Below are 27,803 nucleotides of genomic sequence, written 5' to 3'. Positions count from 1 at the left end.
AAACAGCTGAATACATGAGATGTTGAGGCGCATTCGAAACAAATCTGCGACCCTGGGAATGTCAACAATACAAAGAAATTATGCTCACGTTCCTATACTGGAGGAGAGAAAACCTAGTACCAACACTACATTTGTAACTGTGATACGAAATTTATTTACTGAATATTCACCCGCTTTTCATAAATTGCTTCTCTATAAAATAAATTCCGACTATTCAGTAGTCCGTTTAATGTGGACGCCAATACCATTTCCTGAAAATTTCAAACGGGCCGTTTCGAAATGCGATGCAGTTGAATTGAAAGACAAATTTCATACAAAGAGCATATCGCTGCATGACTTTACAAAGAGTACCTTCTTGAAATTGGTCTTTATCCCAACTTGACCAACAATGCAAAAGAAATTGCATCGATATTTGGTAGCACGTACGCATGTAAACAATAGTTTTCAACAATGAAATTCACGAAGAGCAAGCTAAGATCACTATTTCGGACGCCCATTTAAAATATGGTCAGATTCTTGCTTCATCTGACTTGTTACCAGAAGTTGAAAACCTATCACAAAGTAAGCTGCGTCAATTGTCACATTTATTTTGCGTTGTTGAAGTGTAAATAAATGTGTTTTGTTAATGGTAGGATTGAGATTGCAGCAATGTAGGATAATATACCGAAGTGAGCATAAAATATAGTATTATAAAAATTCCGGCCCGCGAAAAAGTTGTACACTCGAAATTTGGCCCGTGACTACCAAAAGGTTGCCGACCCCTGCTTTAAGAGATGAGATGTTGGGTTTGGTAACCCAGGATGTTGACCAGTCTCCGTAAGTAAACCTTTCACAGCCCACAGACTTTATTGAGCGATCTGCGTGAACCTCTAAACTTCCAAAATATATTTTAGGGACTCTCAAATGGTCCATCCGCCATCGAATTTGACATCGACTTGCAATTACGACTGCAACTGTCAGGAGGCGTATTTCAAGCCAGTGTGCGGTGACGACAAGATAGGATATTTTTCACCGTGTCAAGCCGGATGCACTGGTTACGTGGAAGATGACGCGGCAAGTACATGGTTTTGTGCATTACGGAATATTTTGTTATTTTCTTCTTCTAGTTATATCCAGCCCCGACTTAATAACTTGCAAATCTGTATATCATATCTCTCCCTTTGCATTCCGACCAAGTATGTTACTGATTTGCCCGGTTGTCGAAAAAAAATATTCTCTCTCTCTCTCTCTCGCTCTCTCTCTCTCGGGAGAGAGTGTGTTCTGTAGTAACATTTTAATAATACACGGCTGTTGTAGTTTGTGGTATTCATGTTTGTCGACTACAGTGGTCATGCGTGAGACCAAAATATTACTATCGAACACAGGAAATAATTTTTCATCTGCATTTTCTACCCATAAGTAGCTCTAAAATATCAGGGATATATAGAACTATGTATAGTTTTATATATCGCTGTAAAGTATTTCAAACTGATTCAAGTTTTAATTTTAAACTGATTGACTCTCTGAAACTGCGATCACACACAGACTATCCGTCTTTGAACTTGTATCATTATCTATGGGTATAACGTATGTTTGCCGGTACAGTCAAAAAGTGGAAGAATACGATATCGCCCCATCAACTGTGATGTCATGAGTAGTCAATATGTCATATTTGTGTACTTTTCACATCACTTCATAGATGGAAATTAGTGACCAGTTGAATCTACTTCCCGTGTACAAAATGTTACGACACGTTCTGAAGTAGTGGTTCTCAACCTTTTTCACCTGGCGGACCGGTAAAATTCCAAAAAAATTCTGGCGGACCGGTGAACTTTCAAAATTGAAATGAAGCCAAAATGTGAAGTATATGGCGATGCAACCGTTTTTTGCAACTATATATGATGCTAGAGAGTGACAGTTAGAGAGTCTTGATCGTAATTAGGTATATTCATTAGGGATGGTGTGAACCTCCGAAAGGCTCAGGTTCTAGTGAACGCGAACTTTTTTGAAAGGTTATGTATGAACGCGAACGTGAACCTCATGACGTCACGTGACGTCATATTGCTACTACCAAACCTACATTTCGATGAAGTGATATCCTATGTTAATGTACACCAGTGGTTCTTCACCTTGTCTCGAGCGCCCCCAGGGGGCGATTTGGATTTTAAAGGTGGCGTAAACTCTCAGGTGCGATATGGGGGGCGCTGGGCTCTGGGGGTGGTATAGAGGCCGCTGAAGAAAAATGGCGTCGCAGTAGATGGTGTAGTAGGGGCATATGATTATATAATAGAATAATAGTTCTATATATCCTTGAGTTCTCATTGCAAATTCAAATTCGACAAAATCTGTCAAATCTAGAAATTTTTTGTCGCGCGATGTTGCCATCAATACAGTGGCTTATTATAATTCGTGTAAAATGAAGTGCGCGTACTTTTAGGTCGTCAATTCCCCGTTAAAACACTCCCGTCACGCTAGATCGGGTTATTTTCCACAAAATGTTTCTAACTATAGGTACATAGGTACATTCATGTACATTGTATCCTGCAGCGCGCATCGTGTCGAAATCGAAGAGACACTGCTGTACCACTGCTGCACCCCTTTATACATTAAAGATGCTTTGAAGCTTTCCGGCCAAAATGATTAACTAACTATACTTGCATTTGAGAGCTACAAAATTAAATCGTCAGAGTATTTCTTCATTGTATCATAAAGGATGATACTGTTTAGTTTTATGACCCACAATATACATGAACGTTATATAATATGGGTCGCTTTGTGTAGAATATATTTATGTTAAAATTAAGAGATGGGTGCAGTAGTAAATTCAATGTGAGCAAAGAACTCTACCACACTCTCAGTTGATTTACTAGTCACACAAAGCAATAAAACATAACCCAATACAATTAACTTTCCCGTAATGCCAATCGCAGAGGTGAATGCCTGACGTGATGTACATCGGGCTCGAACAAGATGGTATGAGCCCGTACCTATAACCTTGATTTGATCCCGAATATAGCACATACAGTTATTATCTTGTTAATTATTCGAGTGGTCCTCGGGCGCGATTCAAGCGCGAAATATTTCCAATAGTAAAGTCCCAATTCGTAAGGACCTTTTAGGCTTCGACCACTTACCCATTGTTTTTTACTACAGTCCTCAAAATAGAGAGGCGTCATACACATGCAATTTTAGAAAAAGGGCGTTGAAGGAAAAAGGTTAAGAACCACCGATGTACACGATACCTGTAGCGACGACTCGGGCCACATAACGACACAATGCTGAAGTACTTATTGACGTTTTAAATGTCACCAAATGTATCAACTGGGGCAATCAAATGATATAATAATCCCATAAATTCAATATTATCCGTCGCTTGCAAGGGGATATAAGCTTATGCGTTAACTGTCTAGGCCAGGGCCGGCCAACCCGTGGCCCGCGGGCCACATGTGGCCCGCGAGAAGGTTTTGAGTGGCCCGCAAGGTACTTTCCGAAATTAGTAATATTATGAACAATGGATTGCACAGATTGTGAAATTTCAAGGCCAACCAAAAATTTGATTAGTCTGACTGCAACACTTGAGATGTGCAGACTTAAATATCAGTTTCGACGCATTGGCAGATCCATGAGCCAGTCACATTTTGGTAGATCTTCGTACACTACAATAAAGCAGAATAATTTGCGATAGATTTATCAAAAGTAATAATTTTCTACACGCTTCACGCAACATGCTGTCACTCGATTTCTTGCTTTTAATATTGTTACCCCTTTGTGAAAATGAAAGAACGCCTAATGTACCAGATTAAGTCCAACTATATTCGCGATTACGAGACAAAGTGTCGTTCAACATATGCGACCTTGCTTTGGCGCTCGTAGAAAGACCGTCGACTATGAAACCTAGGCACAAAATGATTGACGCATGTTGGTCGAAGCTTTCGATATCAATATGTCTAGGCACGGAATAATCCACTCCTTGCAAACTAAGCCCAGCGATATACGGCAAGCCCGCAATTTAGTCAAGTGACAATATTATTGACCCATGAACTTCGAAAAATGTTCGCGCTTCGCGCGGAGAGTGGCCCGCGGGATAGTTCGTCAATCGAATGTGGCCCTTTGGCTAAAAAGGTTGGTCACCCCTGGTCTAGGCCTATCTTGACAATGTATTCGGCGTCTGAGTATTGCTACGTTGATATTGAGCAGCGTGTAAATCGGGTTTCTATACTTCCTACTGATATTACCTCATTAATACGTTATGCAGTAGTAGCCAACACCCCAATCGCACGAATTTGACTTTTATGATACAATAAACATATGAAATCAAGATTGACCCCGTACGCCAGCTAGATTTTTTACATCAGACAACGATATCAATTTCATTGATTGGTTGAAATGCATCATTCGCTAATTTACATGTAGTGACTTTCGCTTTTGATGTTGTGTGATCGCGGGTCAAGCTCACAGCCGAGAGTCACTAAATATTCACAAACCGAAAGCTGGATATTTCGAGCAAACTTTTGTAACATAAAGCAAGTAATATTTTGAGATTGTCAAGGTGCATGCTCGTTTAGTGTTTCTTTTAATGCTGCCAGCGCCATTGATTGAGTGGCCCGCATTGGAAATGCAATAAATTTCAACCAAAGATGTTATAATGAAGTGAAAATTGTAATATATGAAAAAGGTTCACAGTGCAGAACCTTCAAAGGTTCGTTTGTGAACGTGAACCTTTAAATTTCCGAGGTTCACACACAGAACGCGAGCGTGAACCTCACGTTCACACCATCCCTAATATTCATGACGGCATGAATGTGATTTTATGGTAGTGAGTCTGCTGAGTCAAGGTAAAATTGCCTTGTCCAGATAAACGTGCTACAGCCGAAAGTCATTTACAGTCTTTCGCACCAAAGGCCGTGGGTTTAACCGATCACGCCCACCCGAGTGATATTCTTGTAATTGACAATATCGATAGAAGAAGCGTGTCTGAGTAGAACCAAGCACCTTGTCGTGCTACCTTGCTCATTGCCCCCTGCCACCAGACGCAGGCCACTCTGGAAACAACGAATACAATGCGTGCTGCAAGAAAACACCCTACAGCAGCTATACCGGCTATGCGCAAATCCGTGCCGGAAAATCACTTCGTCAGCCCACCCTAAAAACGTTGGATTTGAGCCCCTACAGGGCGATAAGCCATACTTCCAGGGGCTTCGCCCCCAGACCCTACAGTTCGGTGGATTTCTTCACCTGTACTTGTGAGCACATTCATTCTACTCAGTGTAAGCATAGAGTTTATCTAGCCTAATCGCGCCAATAGCAAACATTTTCGATCATTCGTGACGTGGTTTTCTCGTTGCACAACTTTCGGAATCCCATGTTAGCCTAAACTTCATTATGTGATGGTGCGTCGTGGCCCGGTAATGGCTGACGCCGAAATGCCTATATTTATAAATCATGCGTATTTCACGGAAAAGGGCACCTATAAGCAAAGCATTTATTGACACTAAATCGCGCAAGGCACGAAAAGAAATTGAAAATTGTTGGAAAAAGTTTCAAAGAAATACGCTATGAATTATGTTCATTTGCAAAATAATTTTTGGTCCTTTTCAAGCTAAGCCCCGTCTCTAATTGGGCGCTTTGGGGTTCCCTAGTTACGATCCTGCACAACAGGAATGAATAGTAAACGAATGATCGCGCAAACTGCGCTGTTTAGCGATGAGTCAGCTCGTATCTATTCTGTACTTGTCGCCGTCAACATTGCATCTCGAAATTAAGGTACAAAATTGTAATATACCTGACAGACCGGCAGGAATATCGTCGCGGACCGGCGGTTGAGAAACACTGTTCTAAACAACTAAATCAGTTGTTCACAACCTTTTTGTCTTCGCGGACCCCCTTTGGACCGTCACCGACCCCCGCGGACCCCCTGATTCCTGTTCAAATTTAGCCCAATTATCGTGCAACCACCGTTTGCCTTGTGCAAATGTTATCTGTAATAGGCTCGATAAACAGCGACAAAGTGATTTTTCTGGAAAATAACTTCCTGTACTATTTGTATAGAAATTGGGAAAAACTTTTTTCAAAGAGAGTTCTGTAGCTGCATTTCTTGAAATATGCGGTCGTGTCTTGAAAATCCAGCAGTCTGTTTTATATGAACGACTGCCGACAATCCCTTTCCGCAAAGATAGGTGCAGGTGGCGGCGGTTGTAATAATGATGCGTAACGCTTCCGCGAAGACACCTTTGGGTATGATCGCAACATATTGGCACCAAAATTGAGAACATTTATTTAATGAACATACAACGTCCGGCCTAGTCTTTTATATCTAGCAGCTCATCTTGAAGTTATTCTGGAATACCGGTTATGTGTATCACAGAAGAAAATGGATTTCCGCAAACAATATTTTTTCCAAAACTTCAACAACAAAACATCTCTAAACAGTAATGTGTTTGTATCAGTAGGTTATTGGCAATTTGACAAATAAAGTGAGCTTACACAGCAGAATATTCCATCTCAGATGGCCATTCTGTTTATCTGAGTCCTCAAGTTTTAGCAGTAATGAAGCACGTAAGCTGTAAGCTTCGACCACTTCGTTTGCGGTCAATTTATTTGTGAGAGAACAATGGAGGCTCAGTAAAACGCACGATCATTGACTGATTGGTCGCTCTCACGGGTTACAACGGCGTTTCGCGAGCAATCCGAACATATGCAAGATACAGTGATTTTTAGTGACAACGATTATTTGATGACTTGAAATTGACTAGTGAATTTTGCTCCGAGTCACAAGTCAATCCACATTTCTGATACGCCGAGTCGAGTCAAGTCGAGTCATTTTGGCAAACTAACCCGAGTCGAGCCAAGTCACACGAAAAAGGTGACTCGAGTCATCCCAACACTGCATATCAGCCTGATTTCAAAGACCTTGCACCCCATAGGCGGAGACACACCGTCTCATCACGCAATAATATACTTCATTCGGTAGCCTACATTTCATTGTAAAGTCATAAATTTATATTTTCGAATTTTTGTGTTGTGGCTAAGATTTTTGATAAGCGGCTCCCATATGAAGCAGGTCTGCCCACCCCTGATATATAGCCTGCGATACTGTAAATATATTTTGATGTCGCATTTGTGTTATAGCAATACAACAAATGCGGGTGCATCTCCAGCGGTAATTCCACAGCAACGGAAGGTCTGTGTGAAGACAACTGCAATCTGGTAGCGCCTTTCCTGATCGTGTTCTTCGTCGTTGTTATGGTTTGCTTCATGTCAACGGTACCAGCATTGGTTGTAACGTTTAGGTGAGAGATAGTCATAAAAATTATTTATTACTTCAACGCGGTGCTGAAATGAATGACGGACAAGTAATCAGAGAAATGTCAATGAACTTCTCGGCGTCATATCAAACATCTACCCTGAACACTGCGTGCAATCCACATTTCATTACGTCATATGGATTTTTGAATTGAAGAATTTGTCCGATTTCCATGTAATTTCTATACAACTATTATCCAGTATATCCCCGATATAAGTTGCCAATCCGAATTACCATCCGAATGCACAGTATGTTATATGTTATGTTCAACTGTTCATATCCCAATCTATATCTAGTACGTGGTTAAAACGTATCAAAATCTGCAATTAATCGAGATTACAAGTCCGAATCCGAAACAGACTTCACTAATACCGTAAATCTAAATCCGACTCATATCTGCTTTGTTTCGAATTGAAATCCATGGCAATATCTGTAAGACATTAGAGTCAAGATTTATGATTCATTACCTCCTCAGTGTAACGACATAGAAAATTGACTAGGATATGAAATTCCACTTGTAAATGATACACATAGAGTTTGGATCTGCAACAGAAATCAGTATTTTCAACTTGTAACCAAGACTGGTGTACAGGATTTCGAAATTTGCATTGCGTGTGATTATGATTAGCATTTTGATTTGCGAAAACGGATGTCTATATTATACAGTTTGACTGTATATGGAACGATATTCACGGAATTAGATTATGATTTGCCTTTCGAATAATATCCTATTTTTATGCTTTGTTTGATCGAATGTAATTTTGAATTCCCAAGTAATTTTCAATTTTTGTCACGATGTTTCAATAAATTAAAAGTATCAACGGATGGGCATTTGGATTGGAACTACGATTAAGAAATAAAATATGGAATAGGATATGTATCGGAAAATATGAAATCTCATCTTGTGTGGTATTGGTTGTCGTGAGGCTGCCAAAAAAGTATAACTTTTTTACTTGTCTGAAGATGCGTACCGGATTCGCAACGATCATTTGCCATTGGTGTACAGTGGATGTTCATGAGAGCATTGGGAAGCATACCAGGTCCTATTGCGTTCGGCGCGGTAATCGACACGACGTGCATATTATGGCAGGAACGTTTGTGCGGCGCAGGAAGGGGGTCATGCTGGATATACGACAACGCCAGAATGGGCCTATCGATGCTCTTGATTGGTGCGTAATCGCTGATGCAATTTGAATATTAAACAATCTCCATCTTTATAGCTCACTAGGTATGGACCTCGAGTCTTTATTGAGCACGTGAACATCATCTGCTAACATACAGCCCGACTAAAAAGTTAAATTGTCTCACTTTAATAACTGAATAACCTTTATTTAGAGGTGATCAAAATAGCCAGCGTCTTGCTCATCATTGGTTGCAGGAAGTTAAACGCAAACAATCGTCGAATTAAGACGGTCGTAGTGTCACGTCGTTTGCAGTGGCATACCTAGGAAAGTTAGGGGTTTGAAATGGATATTTATTTAATAATTCATTCGCAAGTAAGTAATTGCAAGCAGTCTGGCTGAATTGTTACATCGTATGCCCATCATGAAGCAACTCCACCCATTTACCCTGCGCTTCGGATCAGCACTGTTTTTTTCTTCTTGTCAGTGGTTGGATTGGTTGGATTCTTTAGAGAAAGCGGCCGGATATTAAACCCTGCGCGTTGGTCTCACCAATAAACTATGGCGGTTCAACTAATCATAATATACTCCTTATCTACATTACAGGTATCGCAGGAAAATTCTTGTCAATCGTATTCTTCGCGTCCGCCAACTATTTCTATATTCCGATAAAAAGCCACGATAATGATGAAGTGGACATCACACTCTCATACGAGGAAAAAATCGACAAAACCGACGACGTAACTTCCGCTTACGTTAATCGTGGTCTAGATGATGATGACCAGGACGAGCCCGTTACTAAACTCTAATGTGTTCCATTGAAGTTATGTCGAGAACGATCTATTTATTCCATCATTAAACTATAGACTGTCGTCACATGTGCAACTCGAAATATCTGGGACCAGGTATGGAGCTTCAGAATGACACCGAGGCAAGTCCGAGTCGGCTAGTAGAGGCGTAGATGGTCGAGTCCGAGTCATAGTGTTGGGACTCGAGTCCGAGCCAAGTCATTATGTTCATTGTTCATTTTTCAGTTCAATCCAGTTTCACTTGCTTCCTCAACTCTACTCGTGTGATATAGAACTGCTCGCATTCATAATATTGTAATTTTCCTCAGTTGTAGCAGTTTAACCCTATTTTCAAGGTATGGGGACTGACAGACGAAATACCAAAAATGTGTTCACTTTACTATTCTTCGAAGTGACAATGAAATGTCTGTCTTGACCGCACTAGTCTCGAGTCATATGACTTGGTTCGCGTCAATCACAATGAATCGAGTAAAAGCCGAATCAACGCAAAAATTGACTCGAGTCGAGACATTTTACGCATTTGAAAAAATGACTCTAGTCAAGTCGAGTCAGCAAAAAAAATCGCGACTCGAGTCCGACGCGAGTCGAGTCATTACCACCCTGAGTCTTATGGATCCGAGTCCAGTAGCGAACACGTATTTTTCGAGCACTGATAATACACACCCTCTCCACAAAGACTTACACCGTCCATGTTATTATAATTTCGCTACTCCAAAAATAAAAAGCTGTGCATGATATTGAGAACGAAATTTCTGTTAAATAGTATCAATCCACAGAGGTAATTGTAACAAAGTGCAATGAAATATTCATGTTTCATTTTTTTGGTGATCGCATTAAAGATACGCATTAAAATTTCCACATATTCCACACTCATATGACGTCATAATGAGTGATACTCGAATACTCAACTTAAAGCCTAAATAGTACTCGTTTGGAATCAAATACCTCAGGTGATCGATTTTGCGCAGCCGTAAGGATAAGTAATATACTCGCTCTATATCGCTCACAAAATTGTGTGTTGTAAAATATCGCCTGTCACTGGAATAATTTCTGGTCTCTCCGTGTGCTGATATGGTGGTTTCACAACTGGGGACACGAGAGAAAAACCTGTCAAAACCGGTGTTAAACGGAAGCTTCTGTCACTGATCGCGAATATATCAATTAAATTATGGTTCGGGCTCTGTAATCTTTCAAGATTACCCTTGAAGGAGGTATCGGCCTTGCTCCGAACAAAGAAAAGTCAAAAAAGATCGATTTGAATGTAATACTCTGAAATAGGAGTCGCGGTTTGAACTGTGCTTGCATCAATGAACAAATATATTATTTCTAGCGACAAAATACCATGAATTAGGAGCAACGCCTATAGTCAGCATAGTGTTCCACTGCACATTCATCACTCTTTTCCATAAGCATAATTGTTTTCTCTAATTCAATAATCAATTCCTCCATCTGTAAGTCGGGAATTGTGTATCTTTTCTGCTCGAATCTGAGTCCCTTCCGCTCGTGTCGGATTTATCCCCGCTATCCAACAGCTTCGCATCGTCGGAGGAGGAAAAGCGAGCCACTGAAACACGAGACAGGAGTTTTAGGAGCCCGCGAATACATTGGCGGTTACGAGCGGTTGTAAGTGTGACGTCATGTTCCTATGTCGTCATGCACTTAGTTATTCTATCCTGAATCGAGACTGATCAGACAGAATAGAGGAGGTCTCACGAGTCGTTACTACAGTAGCGACTATAGCCGAGATACTTGTAGACCAGGGATGGGCAATTTTTTTTCTCCGAGGGCCAAATGAGAAGCCGACAATATGTTGGCGGGCCAAATCAGAAATTTTATCTGTACTCTCTAAGGCAGGGGTTCTCAACTTCCCTCGTATAACGGGCCGCATTTTCACACTAAGACACGCTGCGGGCCGCAGAACATTATCACCATGTATTTGTGAGCTACTATTAAATTTAGGTCTATTTATCAGTCTTATTCGGGCATTTAGTAGGGATGGTGTGAACGTGAGGTTCACGTTCGTGTTCTGTGTGTGAACCTCAGATATTTAGAGGTTCACGTTCACAAACGAACCTTGGTAGGTTCTGCACCGTGAACCTTTTTCATATATTACAATTTTCATTTTATTATGGCATCTTTGATTGAAATTTATTGCATTTCAACTGCGGGCCCGGTATATGCATGGCGCTGGCAGCATAAAAATCAACACTAAACGAGCATGTACCTTGACAATCTCAAACATTTTACTTGCTTTGTTACAATTGTTTGCTCGAAATATCGAGCTTTCCGTTTGCGAATATTTAGTGACTCATCTCTGCTGTGAGCTTGACCCGCAATCACACAACATACAGAGCGAAATACTACATGTAGGTAGTCAGCGAATGACTCTTATCCAACCAATCAATGAAATTGATATCGTTGTCTGATGTAAAAAAATCTAGCAGGCGTACGGGGTCAATCTCGATTTCATATGTTTATTGTATCATAAAAACCAACTCCATGGATTGGGGTGTTGGCTACTGCTGTATAACTTGTTAAAGGGGTAATATCGGTAGCAAGTAGGGAAACCCGTTTTACACTCTGCTCAATATCAACTTAGCTATACTCGGGACGCCGAATACATTGTCCGGTCTGACCTTGACCGTCAAGGCGTAAGCTTATATTCCCATGCAAGTTCTCATCGAAATTGTGGCAAAGGGACGCAAGATATTGATTTTCTGGGATGATTATATCAATTGATTGCCCCAGTTGATACATCTGTAGACGTTTAAAACATCAATAGGTATTTCAGCATTGTGGCATTATGTGGCCCGAATCGTCGCTAGGTATTGCAAGGCTATCACTTCACTGAAATGTAGGGTTGGAATTAGCAATATGACGTCACGAGGTTCACGTTCGCGTTCACACAGAACCTTTCAAAAAGGTTCGCGTTCACACGAACCCGAACCTTTCAGAGGTTCACACCATCCCTAGCATTTAGTGCATTTTTATTCATTCTAAAGCATTAATGGAGAGCGTTCGTAGGTTTGCAGGTGCTGTTTTTTTGTGAGAATATCGATCTTCAAGTGGCCTAAGTAAATCCCTTCATGGAGCGTACATTCCATTCGTTGCCATGTCGGTATTATAGTATATGCAAACCCTCAAACCCTTCCACCCCCAGAGAACCGAACTCTCTGTTTCAATGCGTGAGCGAGCAAGTATAAAATTACGGTGAATTTTTCGTTACTGAGGTCATTATCACTTTGAGCTCTCAGTGATATGAGAAGAATTGAGACGTTAGTGGTCATTTCTGAGCAAATCAATCAACTCTTCGCCTTTCCTTCCATGGCTGGAGCCCTACACCAATAGTTATGGAAGTCAGCTTTGTCAAATTGATGTCATGGTCCCCTTCCCACGTTTGCCCCGTCAGCATTTCCTCTGAAAATATGCCCATGACCATTCCTATAAAAAGCACCAGGATAATTAGCTATGCAATGTGTGTGCACTGTGTGCATCGATGGATAGGTCCAATGTTAGGCTAAAGTAGTCTACGTGCCAACCTGTTACAGAGCATGCGATAAAATATCGACTGGGATCGCTATTACTCTTCTGGTGATTGCTGAATCAGACAACTGTAGCTTCGAAATTTGTCAGGTGATGTGGGACTTTTTGCTAAGTTCCAGAAACAGCGAATATTCGCACAGTACGTTAAAGTTTTATTGAAGTCATACCTTCTCTAGCAGATTCTTGGGTTTAGCGATATTCCAAGCAATTTTGTTCAATGCGTCTGTCACGTCGTCAGCAATTTTAAAAATGATTCGAAGTATGGATTGCTGGGCTTGAAACCAAGCTAGCAACGTTTGATATGTATAACTCCAGATGCTGTCATTTCAAGCTTCTAGGCTTTGTTACAACAACTATTCTTCGACAAATGTGACACATCGGTCTTCCATAACAATACGGGGCCAGTAGTGATTATATCAAAAGGAGTCGCGGGCCGCAAATGAATCGTCTGCGGGCCGCATGCGGCCCGCGGGCCGCGGGTTGAGAACCCCTGCTCTAAGGTATTGATTATATTTGCAAATTGAAAGCAGTGAATTACACTAAATGGTGCTCAGTGGATGTGTTGATATTGGGGAATGAGGGAGTGACTGTTAATTACCAATAAAATATTTATTCGCCGTCATATTTCGAAACAATGTTAATCATGATACATTTTGAACTTTCTTTTAACCCTTATCCACGATTTTATATCAATACATTAAAATGTATTTGGGATGGTCGAAACAGCACTTCGTCTGCCCCCAAAACAAAGTTGCCCCCAGACCAAACCTCCATCGGGATGTATGTTTTAACACTACTTCTGAGCGATTTTTTTTGTATCGCCAAAGCGTACTAAATTAAAGACCCGCACGATTCCAAATTGGTATTTCTTTACTGCCAAATATTGCTTATGGACAATTGGACATCGTGGTTTTCGGTCAACATAAGGGCAGTCCTTTTCTTGCAAAACTTCATACGTCTTGGTGCGTCGTGCATCGTCACGGTAATGGCTGACGCCAAAATGCCCAATTCTATAATCCATTAATCGCTAAATCGCACGTATGGCGAGAAAAATCTGAAAAAAGTTGAATAGATTTTCAAATAAATACTCTATAATTTATATTCAATCACGAAATAATTTTTAGCCCCATTCGAGCTCGTCCGATCCCAATTTGGGGGTTTGTGGTGCGGCAGTTACGGTCCTTGAGATACTATAAAGCTTATTGTCTTAGTCGCTGGATTCCGAGAAGTGTGTAGCTGGGTGAATTGGCCTTGTTGTTAAGCCAAGTATGCAATTCTTCCGAAATTCGCCGTCCCTTTGTCGAGTGTATGTCTTCGTGTTTTTATCATAGAACCTACTTTTATTATACTCCTTAAACACGGCGACCTTCTAGGCACTAACTACTAAAAGGACTGGTTTACCCCTGACTCCAGTAAACAAATATTTATTCTTCCGAAACTTTCTTTGAATTTAAAATTTCCGCTTTTTTTGACATCCTTTATGGGTGATGATGACTCATAGAAATCACGGGCACTGATTGAATTGTTTTACGAATTAGGGACTTGGAACGCATCACGCAACAATTTGAAACATATATCGTGTAATGCGTAATGTGGCAATGGCAATAGAGAGGGTTTTGGTGACTTTTTGTGACTATAATTGTAACGGCACAATTTGCTGCATTATATGACTTTATTTCGAATCTGGATTACGCTTGTGAGGTACGTATGGGTTGCGTAAGCACGGCATGTTAATGAAGAGGCTTGCTAGTAAACGGATTTGCGGTTCAGTATATACATCCCAAGGTTTTGATCCACGCAGCAACATTAAAAAGTAAGTTTTATATTTTGAATTTCAAGCAGCCTTTCGCGGGCCGCACAGAATAGCTTCGCGGGCCGCACTTTGCCCATGCCTGTTGTAAACTGTGGTAAATTACGTGGAAACTCATAAGACAACCATGGCATATAACTTGCTAATGAATTAGAACCGCTGGCATATATATTGCCTGTACTTGTGCTGCCTATATTCATACAGTGAGACCAGGAAACTACACCGAGTACCCTCACGTCTACATTCGGTATGAGAAGAAGAAAGTTGATTTGGATACATTGTATGTTACCTCCGAGTGAAATTACGAATGGATTGTGTTATATATGTATCCTACGACAGAACGCTGCGTTGCAGTCAGAATTTCTGTCGCTCTATTTTCAGAAGCTTTGCCATGTGTCGAATATTATTGTTTCCACTTATTTATAGTGAGGATTTACACGTTTACCTGTGGGGCAGCAATAACAAATGTGGATTAAACAGGTTAGGAATTTGAAACATGATATTTACAAAACCGGATAGCAACATTAGTAACAACTTTCTGAATAGCTGAGGCAATCCGTTACGTTCTCGGCCGTTCCGTGGTAACATGATATACGGGTATACGAAGGAGATGAAACAAACAAGAAAGCATGCTGGACTCGCCAACTGATATTAAATGGGCACTGCGCTCTAAATAGTAAATATGATGTGGTCTCAAATGAAAGATAAAATCGGGTGAAATTTTTTAGCCACAACCAGTTTTTTGAGAAATCCACCGTAATGGAACTGCTACTAAACGAAAATTCCAACACTCCCCATTCCACACCAGTTGAATAAATATATTTTTATTGTGGCGCGGTTGCGAGTCTCCGCTGCTTAATCCGTTACGCAATTACTAGCATTATATCTTTATTTGAACTTTCTCGACCCTGTTTCTCGGCTCGTACTTCATATTCCCGTCACATCATTTCTTTAGATAGCACGTGGAAAACCTATGATGCGTATATGCAGCATCTACATGAATTCCCCATCTGATCAGAAGGCACAGCACACAGTACCTGTAGCGTTGACCCGAACCTCTACCAGTATGGTGATTACTGATTATGATTATTCATATGTATAAACAGGGCCGAAACAGCACTTCGTCAGCCCCCTCCCTAAAAAAACGTGGGTCTTGGGCTCCCAGAGCTTCCATCAGGATATAAGATTTCAACGCTACTTGTGAGCGAGGCTTGTTGTACTCTCTCTGCCAATGTAAGGTGAGGTGTTGTCTTAGAAAATGTAGGGCATGTAAATAATAATGAAAATGTTTGGGCGTGCCCGTTGGAATAATGACTTCGTTACATGATGTTATTTCGTGACCTCCTGCCTGCTATGTCGAAAGATATGGAAATCGCCCAAACGTACTAAACTAAAACACGCACACGATTTCAAATTGTTCTTCTTGACTGACAAATGATTTTTCCCTGCGGGATGGGATTTGTCTTGTGTGGTTCAGAAACAAGTTTTAAACAGTGTTTTAAACAAAGGCCTTTTTAGAAACATTGTGTTTTTTATAAGTTGTGAAATTATGTCATAATTGCGTAAATACTTTCCAAAAAACATGTTGTATGAGCATACAGACAATTACCACCCGCTATAGCCAACGTATATCAACATCGGATGGTTGGAATTCTCAAAATAGTCGATTCAACAGAAATATCACATATATTTCGTCAAAAGAGCTATATTTACCCTATATTTTCAATCGTCCACGTCAAACCCATGACGTCACAATCGAATTTTCGTGACATCATGGCTTAAAAATAAACATGTTTTAAACGGGCCTTGTTTTGAACGTGTTTGTTTTAAATTAATTTTTGTTTTAAAGCAACCTTAAATTACAGAATCTTTTCCGAGGTGCAAAGCCTTAGTACCATAATTACCAGACTGGTGTTCTGTGTGACGATGATGGTGGTAATGGTCTATTGACATACCATTACGCTATGGGTAGTGTGAGGGAAATGAATAAAACGTGTAAAGGCGTGTAACAATACCATCTGAAGAAGAAGATGATGATGATGATGTTGACAATCGACGACGTCTCTGATATCGCCCTCTTCTGTTTCTTCTGCGTCTTACGCAACACCAGGTCACTTTCCATAATCTGTAGACAGGTTACATTTTAAAGGATCAACGAGATATTTAGGACTGTAAAACTGTATGCTGTCCTCTAAAGCAGGTTCGTATTCGTACAACCTTTGTATGCCGGGTCAGAGAAGAGAGATACTTCGAATGCTGTTTGGCCAGGGAATGGGATTCTAATTTAAAACATCGTCCGGTGAGTTTCAGCTGAAGTCATTCTGAATGGGACTACACGAAAAGGACCACCATAACCCTAATATTACGCAAAAATGTAGCATGTGGGCTATAGTAAATCGCAAAGTCGCATTTCTTTCGAAGGATGCCAAAATACCACAATCAAGTTAGTGGTCTTTATCAGGACTTCGTGAGCTTCGCCTTTCAGAAACTTCAATAGAACTACATATAAATATCTAGTATCAAAAAGACACCTATGCCACCATTAAGGGAAGTTTCCAATATTACATTTAAGTTGCATCCATTTATCGCAATTAAATTTTGAGAGGATGTGGGTTTTTCAATATTGACTGCTCCGCAACGTTTCTTTTAAAGTTTGGCCGGTCCGCGCTGTCAAAAAGGTTGAGATTCACTGCTTTTATCAACTAATTATCCATGCAGTTGTGCAATCCATGATTTGTCACAAGAAAACCATGGACTGATCTATTGCAGTGAACGCGTTGATTCAGTGCCAACGAAATGAGTATACAATGTATACAAAATCTGGTATATGAAACAATTTCGACTTTGAAATCCGATGTACTAAATTATGTATGAGACAATACCTATCCGAATTCCAAACCAGGATTTTCATAGAATATGGTTTCTTATTTAAACCGAGTTCAAAGCAATATTTTAAATACGGCACTTTGGCAGTCCTCGCCCAGGATTAGATTGATAATAACAATTTCTAGAGAGTCCATTTGCCATTTGACCTGCATCAAATAGGAATTTGCGATTCTTACGTAAATTGTGGTACAGTATTATTGATTGATGAGATTGGAAACGGCGACTTAACACGTAATATAATCTTGAAGATTGATATCGCTTTATCAAGGTGAACGACACAACTACGTTGAAACAAAATTTTCCTAAGTGCTCCCAGGCAGTGTCCTGCAAAAACTGAAAGCGGTAAAAAGAAATGTTGTATCTAAAATTAATGTAAAACAAAAATGATGTTAAACTCTATAAATCGGTTTGGTGCCGTTTCACTATAGAACATCAAGCTTCAACTATTCTCACTTCGCTGCACATATATCTTACCATGTCTAACAACATTGATTATGTCACTGCTTATCCGCTTATGCATACTCAGAGGAATGAACCCATCTGTCAATGCCACTACCCTATAAATAGGACACGATTATAACATAAATGGGATCGCTTAATCCTTCCGTCACTACACCTCATCAATAAATGTTACCCCTAAGGTCCCCTAAACGTGTTGTAATTATCTTTTAATTTCTCATGATCGCTTCATCGTATTCATTTATGGTACGCGGTAATGACAGCGTCGATGTCTTGCGTGTAATCGCGACTGATTGGTGCGTAAACGGTGGCGGTACCGCGTAATTAACTAATGATTGATGCTGATTTTCGAAGATATCGTTTGTGTCAGTTAGTGGAATCGACATATTATATTCGCCAAACCCTGACTGGCATACTCACAACGATCGATTTCTGTTAGTTCAACTTATTGGTCCTTGATATGAATAAACTAGTACTACTAAGCTGATTGTTGTTTCGCATAGTGTGAAATATTTTGTGTTAGGCGTACCTCTATCACCACAATCGCAACATCGCTGAACATGTGCTAGCTCAGTAATTCCCAAACTTTTTTATTCTGTTCACCTTAGCGTAACTTTCAACACTCGATCGTCAGCCGCATGCGAAGGAAATAAAAATAACAAGAAACATGTTATTTCAAAGGTTTATTAATTCGCCCTAGCTCCTCCATTCGAAATTCGCTATTGTTTACGGAGGTAATAAACAGAAACAAGACAAAGTGATTCGATTCCGAGTCTGGTACCACTTATTATGATGTCACAACAGTAAGATGGATTTGAAGTGGCTAACTATGTTCTTTGGATGCGACCACAAAAATAATACCAGTGGCACTTATAAAAATATTTCAATTTTGCTAACATCAATATGTCATTTCGACTCGAGAATGTACTCCATTTCGGTCACCGATGACAAGAAGTGTCCTCGGTATGAACCTGGCCAGCCTCCTACTGCGGGTATTTATTCGGTGTTTGTCAGCTTGTTGGATGGTATGCACTTGTGCGGTTGGAAAAAATTGCAGTGTGGATGACCAACGTGGTGCGAAAGAGTACACGTTCTTTTTGCAACGTGGAATAATCAAAATGAATTTATTAGGAAATTTAGGTAAAGGGCCTCCGGCGAGTTTCAGCTGGAGTCATTCTGAATGAGACTACGAGAAGGTCCAAAATAATTCAAATGTTACCCAAAACGCACCATGCGTTGCCTTTCTATATCAATATTTTGGGGAAAATATATTGTGTAAGCCGAAACAAATTGTCGTGCTTAACGTGATATTCCATCAAGTAGGCCCCTATTCACTATTTCCATATGCAGACTGATATCGGACTTTATTGTTAAGTCTCGCCATCACCGTCACAGATTCCTAATGAGATGTTGGGCATTGTAACTACTAGTAACTCTGAGTCTGGATCGTTGGTTTTCGTGCTTTATGTTTGGCCCGATTATCAAATATTTTGTAGGGTTAACCTCGCATCTAAAGCTTGAAATATAGGATCGGACATATCAAGCAAGAAATCATGCTGGATACGAGAGTACACTTCCACTGTGTACTGGTACAGAGCCTGCCCTTCGCGCAGAAGATAGGGGAATTAACCAGGATCAGACCAATAATACTGCTGCCGTAAGCAATGCTCCCTCTAATTTTTCACGAGTCTGCGCAAATACGCCAACTCACTGCGCAGGCCCTTGGACAACAGTGCGCAACCAGGCCCCCCATAGGGTGATAAACCGAACTTCTGGGGGGCTTCGCCCCCCAGACCCCCTTCGGGCTGCACGCTTTCCCCCGCTACTAATCATCTGTGTCTGGTCTTCGTTTAGTGGGCGTTCCAACTAAACGCGCGAAGCGCTAAAATTTTCTATAATTCATGATCAAATCGGTCAATATCATCGAGAAATGCATATATTGCTATCAATTTTAATCCTGTCTCTGCTCACGTAATCACATTTACAGGTAAAGCTGATCGAGTGAGATGTGTTAGTAGTATAATTGCTCGCTCGTGAAGCGTAAAACACCGGAAGTCAAGAATGTTGCATTTCGAAGCCAGAAACGCAGCATTTTGAGCTAGCTAGCAGTCGAAAATCAGCCTATGGAGGTTCGGAAAAGCGTCATTGTGGTGCTTCATGGACGTGCATTGTGTATTTCGTGGAACTAATTACACTGCATATCGTGCATATTGTTGATTTTCCACGATCGGTTTTGAAAACAGGTGTTTTTAATGTGTAGTGACCTACATATTCCGCGGGACAAATGACTATGGTATCCTGTCCACTGAATCACTATAGTGGTTATATCGCGAATTGTTTCCCGTGGAACAGGTTGGTCTAGAAGCAATCCGTGAGCGTACACAATACGAACCAAATACAACTGCTCAGCGCAAAACTGACTCACTGTGTTAAGTATATCACGAATCACAGATGCATACATTTAATGTGTTTATTAGGCACCTGTAATCAAGCTCTTTACAAAAACACGAACAATTTTATCATTCTCACATTTTTTATCACCAAAATAATTTAGATACTGTTCAGTTGAAAAACCTTGAGATCTTTTAATTAAATATGAAATACAATGATCAGCGCACATATCAGATTTTTTACTTTGAAGCTGTTGCCTGGTAACGGTGAAGTCCTCTGGACCTAGAAACCCGACTATCTGAGGTTTTAGGGGTGGGATAATAACCATGTTAGCTTTAAACACGCTTCTACTATATATGTGTAGATTTCGCGCCCCCTTATCGTCATATCACAAAACGCAACCAGCATGCTATAGCCAACCTAACGGATAGTTTGGTGGCATGGGAGGTTACGACTATTGATGAGAGATTTTTAAATATGAAATTCATACTAAAATACAGAGCTATAATTATGAATTGGAAGTAAATCGCGCAGAGTGCGAGAAAATTTTTCAGTTGAGCTCAGCGTCGCGATCCCCTTCAGATGCTTTCATGACCTCAAGGGGCACGGGTCCCCCAGGTTGAGACCCACTGCCTTAGAATTATCATGGTGAAATATAGCCTACTAAGAATAAGTTTAATCAAGTCCCCGCATTAATTCGATTTTTAGTACGCATTTTATCAATATTTTAGTAAGTTTCTTCAGACTCTCGCGGGCCGCACAGTCTAGATATCCCTGAAAGAAGGTTTGGTTACTTCTTGTGACTTTAATTGTAACGGTATAATTTGCTACTTTGACTTTACTTTGAATCTGGATTAGGCATGTGAGGTACGTATAGGCTGCGTAATCGCGGCATGTTAACGAATGGGCTTGATAGTAAACGAATTTCAGCTTCAATTTATACATCCTATGGTTTTAGTCCATACACAGCAACATTAAAAAGTAGGTTATATATTTTCAATTTCAAGCAACCTTTCGCGGGCCGTACAGAATAGCTCCGCTGGCCGAATTTGGCCCGCGGGTCGCACTTTGCTCAGGCCTGGTACAGGGTATCTTGGGTTTGGAGAGGTGAATAAGACTTTAGATTAGTTCATCATCTCCCATCCACTACTACCATATATGCATCGTAGTGCTCCGACAAGGCAAAAGTTCGTTTAATCCTGAAAGTCGTCATTTTGTGGCTATTTCCCTGAAAAATTGCGTTAAATAATCCCCAAAGGCAATACGCTTTCAATATCAAATACTGCCCCTCGATATCCCCTCTAATTTTTCACGAGTCTGCGCACACTCAACAACTCACTGGCGCGGTCCCTCGGAAAACAGTGCGTAACGACAGAAAAAAAGGTCATCACTTCGGCTTTCTGGGGAAGCGAGTGGCGCAGTTGGTTAACACTGCAGTCACGACACCAATGATTGGTGGTTCGAGTCACGGCTCTGCCATGTTTCTATGTGTCGGAGGTTCATCTGGGCTCCTCATCGCCGATCCCGCTGTAACACAGCGCATTGAAAAGCCCAGACGATGAGAGAGCCGAACTCTTGAAAGGAGGCAGCAAATGAGCCGAAAAAATACTCAAGTTCAAGAAGACATGCCATTATGAAATGTATGAAATTCACTGTGTGGGCGCAAATAACCACGATGTTGCAAGCGCCAATTATATGAGTTAATAAAAACAACAACAACAACTTCGGCTTTCTTGTGCGCGGGATACGTTTTTCTGTGCGCGGAGACTTCGTCAGCAGTGCGCGGCCGCGCACGCGCGCAGCTTAAAGGGAACATTGGCCGTAAGTATATAATGCTGGGTTGACTATAGTGAGTATAGATAGCTCTATTGTTGGAGTATGCACGAGATTCCTCAATTGGGGGTTCGGTGTCGAAAGGTATTTTTGAGAGATTTAATCGACTTGAAATTTTTATTCGCGCTCGTCCGATTTATGGTAATTAAATTAATTAATATATGTATACCCCGTCCAGTACATAATAATTTACAGACAATACTCCAGATGTATATTTGGCTGCGACATTTCGGTGCCGGCCAAGACGGCACTATACTGCACACTAATACATGTGGATTTCAGGTCAACATGCGATTACACGAAATACTGCGAAAAACATCGGCGGTCACAAAACACCTTATCCGAAAATGACTGTGGCACGCTAGTGGCACAATAGCGACAATCCTGAAGGTCATGATATAACAACATGTAACAAAATAATTTATAACAATGCTGCAACACCTTGAAAACAAAACATTGCTGATTCAAGGTACCTGCACCGTAAATCATGCAATTGAAATGATTGAAAATCTGACAGTGGCAACAAGAATAAATTAAACTTGAAGAACTGTGTCGGATATACTGTTGATTGAAGAGCAATTCAGGGTCGAATTATATTCTACTTCAACATAGCTTCCCACACGGGTAGGCCTAACAACATGGCCCATCTAGTCAATTTCTTTCAGATATATGGAAAGGTGTGTTCAAAACAGGGCTGTGGAATCGGAGTCAAAGTTTGGACAATTTTTCGCTTAACGAAGTCGGAGTCGGAGTCAGAGTCTCTATTTTTTTACCATGCCTTGGATACGGAGTCGGCGTCATGAAAATTATTGTGGCTGGAGTCGGGGTCGGAGCCGTGGAAAAAATACTGACTAGAGTCGGGGTCGGAGTTTGTGAAAATGACCCTGACTCTGACTCCGACTCCAACTACTTTATTACGAAAACACTTGCTTTCAAAGGTATCTTTATATTACTAATATTACCTAAAATAGAATATTTTGTACCATCAATCACTCTTATTAGTAACGATATTTATAAAATCGGACATTATTTGAGAATTGCAGATCAGTTGCATAGAGGAAGAAAATCGCAATATGCATCTTCGCTATGCAGTCATAAATTGATGCAATTTTTGAATTATACCATAAAACTGAGACAGAGTAACTAAATACATCGTCTGGTTTTGCAAAATTGTAAAATTCATGTAAATATAACCTAACGCTACATTCCACTTGACAAAATTAAAAATATCTGTAGTGTAGCTCAGCTGCTTGGGTCGAACAAATGATTAGGAAAGACTGCAAGTCCTAGTCCTTGACTAATTTCATGTAGACTAGACATATGCTATCTGACTACTTCCTAAATTTCGTTTCTAACCAATGCTTATTAGTAGTGAGAGTGTGTGCGTGTATATGAGCGTGTATAATGAGAAGTAAGTTACTTCTCTGTATTGGTTGCTGACCAGGGTTGCATTTGAAACAAAAATCTAATTAAAACAAGGCCCTTGTTTGAAACATTTATTTTAAAGTCATGACGTCACGAATATTCAATTGTGACGTCATGGTGAATTGACATTGACAATTGAAAATATAGGGTAAATATGGCTCCTTTGACGAAATATATGTACTATTGCTGTTGAATTGACTATTTTGTGGGTTCCAACCATCCCATATCGGCTATATCGGGTAGTAATTGCCAGTAGGCTCATACAACATGTTTCAAAGAAAGTATTTTAAAACACCGTTTGTTTTAAATGCAACCCTATTGCTGACTCTTACTCACGACCTATACTTTGTTGCTTCATCTACATTTTGATTATAACGGATTGGATATATGTCATGTTTGGATGATTCATACATATTAGGGTATTATAGAATATAGATTCCATGTTTTAATAACTTATAAAATATGTATAAGGAAGGATATTTAAAAATGCATTCATCCACGTTAATTGCAAATGGAATATTTCGAGCTGCGCCACAATGAGACAATTTGGCTTGCGATCGTTAATCATATGTTTGCATATGTTGAATGGTTATATGATAGCCATTTAGCCGTCACTGTGGCATATATAATACTGTTGGAGTCGGAGTCCGAGTTGGAGTCGGTGTATTGAAAATGTGTGGAGTCGGAATTGGAGTTCGAGTCGGTGGTAACATTGACCGAATCCACAGCCCTCGTTCAAAATACACTGTGTGCCAGTTAACCACTGCGTCAACATCTAAAACCAGAACGTCTATCTAACCCAGGGGTGGGCAAACTACGGCCCGCGGGCCGCATGCGGCCCGCATCACCGTTCTGTGCGGCCCGCGAGAGTTTAAAGAAACTTTTTAAAATATTGACAAAATGCGTAGCCTACTAATAATTTCAGCAGGGACTTGATTAAACTATTTCTTAGTATATTTCACCATGATAATGCCAAGGAAGTGGTTCTCAAACTGGGGGGGGGGCGTGAAAGCATCTGAAGGGAGTGTGAAACTGAGCGCAACTGAATTTTTTTCGCGCTTCGCGCGACTTACACCCTATTCATAGTTTTTGTTATGTTCGTGCATTTTACGTTGGTATCGCTTGTCTCTTATTTGTCTGTTCTCTCGTGGTCTTTCATTTAACTGCAGTCTGGATCGTGTCGCTGCCTAAAGTTATTCTGCTGTACAATATACTGATTCCGTATTGCAACCTCGTCGTATTGAGTTATTGTTCAAACAAGATCAAGAACATAACAGTTTTCGCTCTGTATTTAGTCTGAACAGTCGTAGCCTTCCATGACATCAAACTGTCCGTTGGGTTTGCCAGCATCCTGGTTGCGTTTTTTGATATGACGATAAGGGGGCACGAAATCTTTCACCATCATAAGGGGGGGTGGCGTGTCTTTAAAAGTTTGAGAACCACTGTTCTAACGTCTTAAGGTTTTTTATGTTTAATTTCTGGCGCGACAGCCCGATCTCAAGGCCCACGCAGTTTGAAAGGTTTCAAATGCTAAATATCACAGAAATCCTAAATGAGATTGACACAATTCGGGTCACGAGTGTGATTTCAGATTGGCAACTCCTCTTTTAATTATTTCAGTGATGTGCTTATAAAAAACGATTCGCGCGTGTCTTAGGTAGATTCGTTGTCTGTATGCGTAGAATTAGGGTATTTATATTTTATAAGCACATATAGTAGAAGCGTGTTTGAAGCTAACATTGTTATGATGCTGTCAACATTGTGTGTCGTGGAATGGAACCAAAAGTGGATTTAGGAAACGGATCACTGCTCACAGATTTAGATTTGAATGACTTTTTAAGAACTGGGACGACCGACTTTCATTTCTATAGTTTCGACAAATTCGTTATTGAGGTCGACCAGCCTATAAAATCTCGCCACTGTTTCTGACGCGTGTACGATCATCAAAGCAATGTTTTCTTAGTTTTAAATAAGCACATATATTATATCCATGTCCTCACTATATAATCAAATACCAATATTGCGTTTTGGTTTATAATCCCAATTTTATATAGTGCGGCCCGCGAATGGATGCAGATGTTGAATGCGGCCCGCGAGCTCAAAAGTTTGCCCACCCCTGATCTAACCCAATTGAGACAACAAATTTCACTAAGCTAGTGAACCGTACATAATTGTTAGCACAGGCATGAGGATAGTTTTGATGATTTTGACACAATTTTGAACTCTAAAACGCCATATCCTACACGCGTGTTTTACGGCACGACTATATATTGTAATCCATGAAATCTCATGAACAGTATCACTGCACATTTATATCGGTATGTTGAAGTCCATGATTAAATAGTATATTCATATTGAAATGAACCCGAATATTTTCGGCTGACACTCGTCAGGGGTAATCGTCAGCAACTAGTAGAGAATTGGAAAGAACATTGTATATCAACAATCGTATCACAAAATATGACGTCACCAGCATGAAATTTCGAATGAGAGAGCGTTCAATGTACTATTTTTAGGTGATACACGAACTCCTTTTGTTGACAGAGTTTTGGTTGGTGTATTTTGATAAAAGTTGATTCCAAGGCACACAAATGGAATTGTGAACGGCCTCGACCTACGATTCGAAATCGGTCGTCTCGATAATTATTCGCACAAATCGGATTATCCAACAGATGTTTGCCGATGGCAGAATCAATTGCCTTTGATCGATCAGCATCAATCTTAAGTGGATGAGTTAAGGGTGAGCTTTTCACATCGCGTGACGCACGTGTTCTGATAAATCTGGGGACATGTTGGTTTATGCGGTCCTGCAGACGTCTTGACGTTCTTCCCACGTAGCCACAATCACAGTGGCACCTATATTCGTACACTACATTACTTTGTTGAAGTGCAGGAAGCACGTCTTTGCGTGTTGAAGGGAGCAGTTGTGTTGTTGTAAAAATCACATTGGTTTTGACTGTATCGTAACATTTACCGACAGCAGAAATCAATTGTTTTTCAAAGCGGGTGGAAATGGGGCCAATCCAAGGTAGATGGATATAAACATCTTTTATTGTTCGTGCGGTGGGCTCTGTTCGTTTTTCTGCGTTGAATTGCGTTAATTTCCTCTCCATGCCGCGGCTGATGACGTGTTCAGGGTAACCGTTATCAAGTAAGATTTTTCGGATGTAGTCAAGTTCTAAACTCAGTTTGTTACCCGAACATATCATCAACGCTCTATGCACGAGTGTGCCTATGAGGTTAATTTTTCTGCGCCGAGGACTAAATGAATTCCAGCGAAGGTATTGGCCTGTGAATGTCGGTTTTCTGAAAACAGACGTTTCAAATTTGTTGGTATTGCGCTTTTCAACTAATACGTCCAGAAATGATAATGAGTTATTGCGTTCACAATTCCATTTGTGTGCCTTGGAATCAACTTTTATCAAAATACACCAACCAAAACTCTGTCAACAAAAGGAGTTCGTGTATCACCTAAAAATAGTACATTGAACGCTCTCTCATTCGAAATTTCATGCTGGTGACGTCATATTTTGTGATACGATTGTTGATATACAATGTTCTTTCCAATTCTCTACTAGTTGCTGACGATTACCCCTGACGAGTGTCAGCCGAAAATATTCGGGTTCATTTCAATATGAATATACTATTTAATTGTATATTGAAGTTCTGTACCTCCAAGAAGCTCTTGAAGTCCATGACTTCATATGTTTTTGTACCTGGTTGTTCTTGGCAAGGCCACCACTTGCGCTCTTTGCCGCTGGATTGTAGCGTTCGATGGTGCAGCCAGACTAAGAAGAAGTATGATGATAAATGCTACTATTATCGTATCTCTCATCGGGTGCATGATACAGTAGAATCTGCGGAGTAAGGCGAGATGTTAATCGACACAATCTTTGCTCTTACAATATTTGTGAATTGCAGGCGTAGACAACAGACATGAACTCGATTTTGTCGGTTACTATCTCTCATCGAATGCTTTCTGGAATTATAAAATCACGACACTGCAGATTACTGACTAGCTATAGGCTTTAAGTATGCTACTAGAACTAACTGACTGGTTTTAAGAGTGGAACTCGCAGAGGTACACTTGAATGTGGATATAGATTTGAAAGAAACGGCTTTGATGATTTTGGATGAATACGGATCGGATATTGGAATTGCGATTTTATAAGCTCGACTTGGATTTGATATGCTATACTTGAAGTCTTCAATATTTCCAATTTGCATACGACATTTAATTTTTC

At 40.4% G+C, this 27,803-nt stretch overlaps 2 protein-coding genes across 3 annotated transcripts in view; one reads left to right on the top strand and one right to left on the bottom strand.

Moving 5' to 3' along the window:
- Positions 1–9,279, top strand: part of LOC145458083 (solute carrier organic anion transporter family member 4C1-like) — a 37,043-nt gene extending 27,764 nt beyond the window's left edge. Inside the window, exons 10-13 of the mRNA XM_080336401.1 lie at positions 894–1,053; positions 7,108–7,268; positions 8,246–8,451; positions 9,010–9,279. Of these exons, the coding sequence (XP_080192527.1) occupies positions 894–1,053; positions 7,108–7,268; positions 8,246–8,451; positions 9,010–9,212 (730 nt within the window). The 3' untranslated portion in view covers positions 9,213–9,279. The remainder of the gene's footprint in view (positions 1–893; positions 1,054–7,107; positions 7,269–8,245; positions 8,452–9,009) is intronic.
- Positions 9,280–10,384: 1,105 nt separating this feature from the next.
- Positions 10,385–27,557, bottom strand: LOC145458335 (uncharacterized). 2 transcript variants are annotated; one of them, XM_080336674.1, is made up of 3 exons: positions 27,276–27,557; positions 16,581–16,690; positions 10,385–10,776 (listed from the first exon to the last, which is right to left on the bottom strand). In XM_080336674.1, the coding sequence occupies exons 1-3, from the start codon at positions 27,401–27,403 to the stop codon at positions 10,649–10,651; spliced, it is 366 nt and encodes a 121-aa protein (XP_080192800.1). In that variant the 5' UTR covers positions 27,404–27,557; the 3' UTR covers positions 10,385–10,648. The 2 variants fall into 2 exon arrangements, with proteins under 2 accessions (XP_080192800.1, XP_080192808.1); XM_080336682.1 differs by lacking the exon at positions 27,276–27,557 and adding an exon at positions 17,448–18,289.
- Positions 27,558–27,803: the final 246 nt, after the last annotated feature.

Source organism: Botryllus schlosseri, chromosome 2 (genome assembly GCF_051294905.1).
Source record: "Botryllus schlosseri isolate E-star chromosome 2, Bs_hap1, whole genome shotgun sequence".
In the NCBI taxonomy this organism is placed as follows: Eukaryota; Metazoa; Chordata; class Ascidiacea; order Stolidobranchia; family Styelidae; genus Botryllus; species Botryllus schlosseri.
Note: the sequence above shows the minus strand (reverse complement) of the source record. Positions and strands in the feature narration are given on the sequence as shown.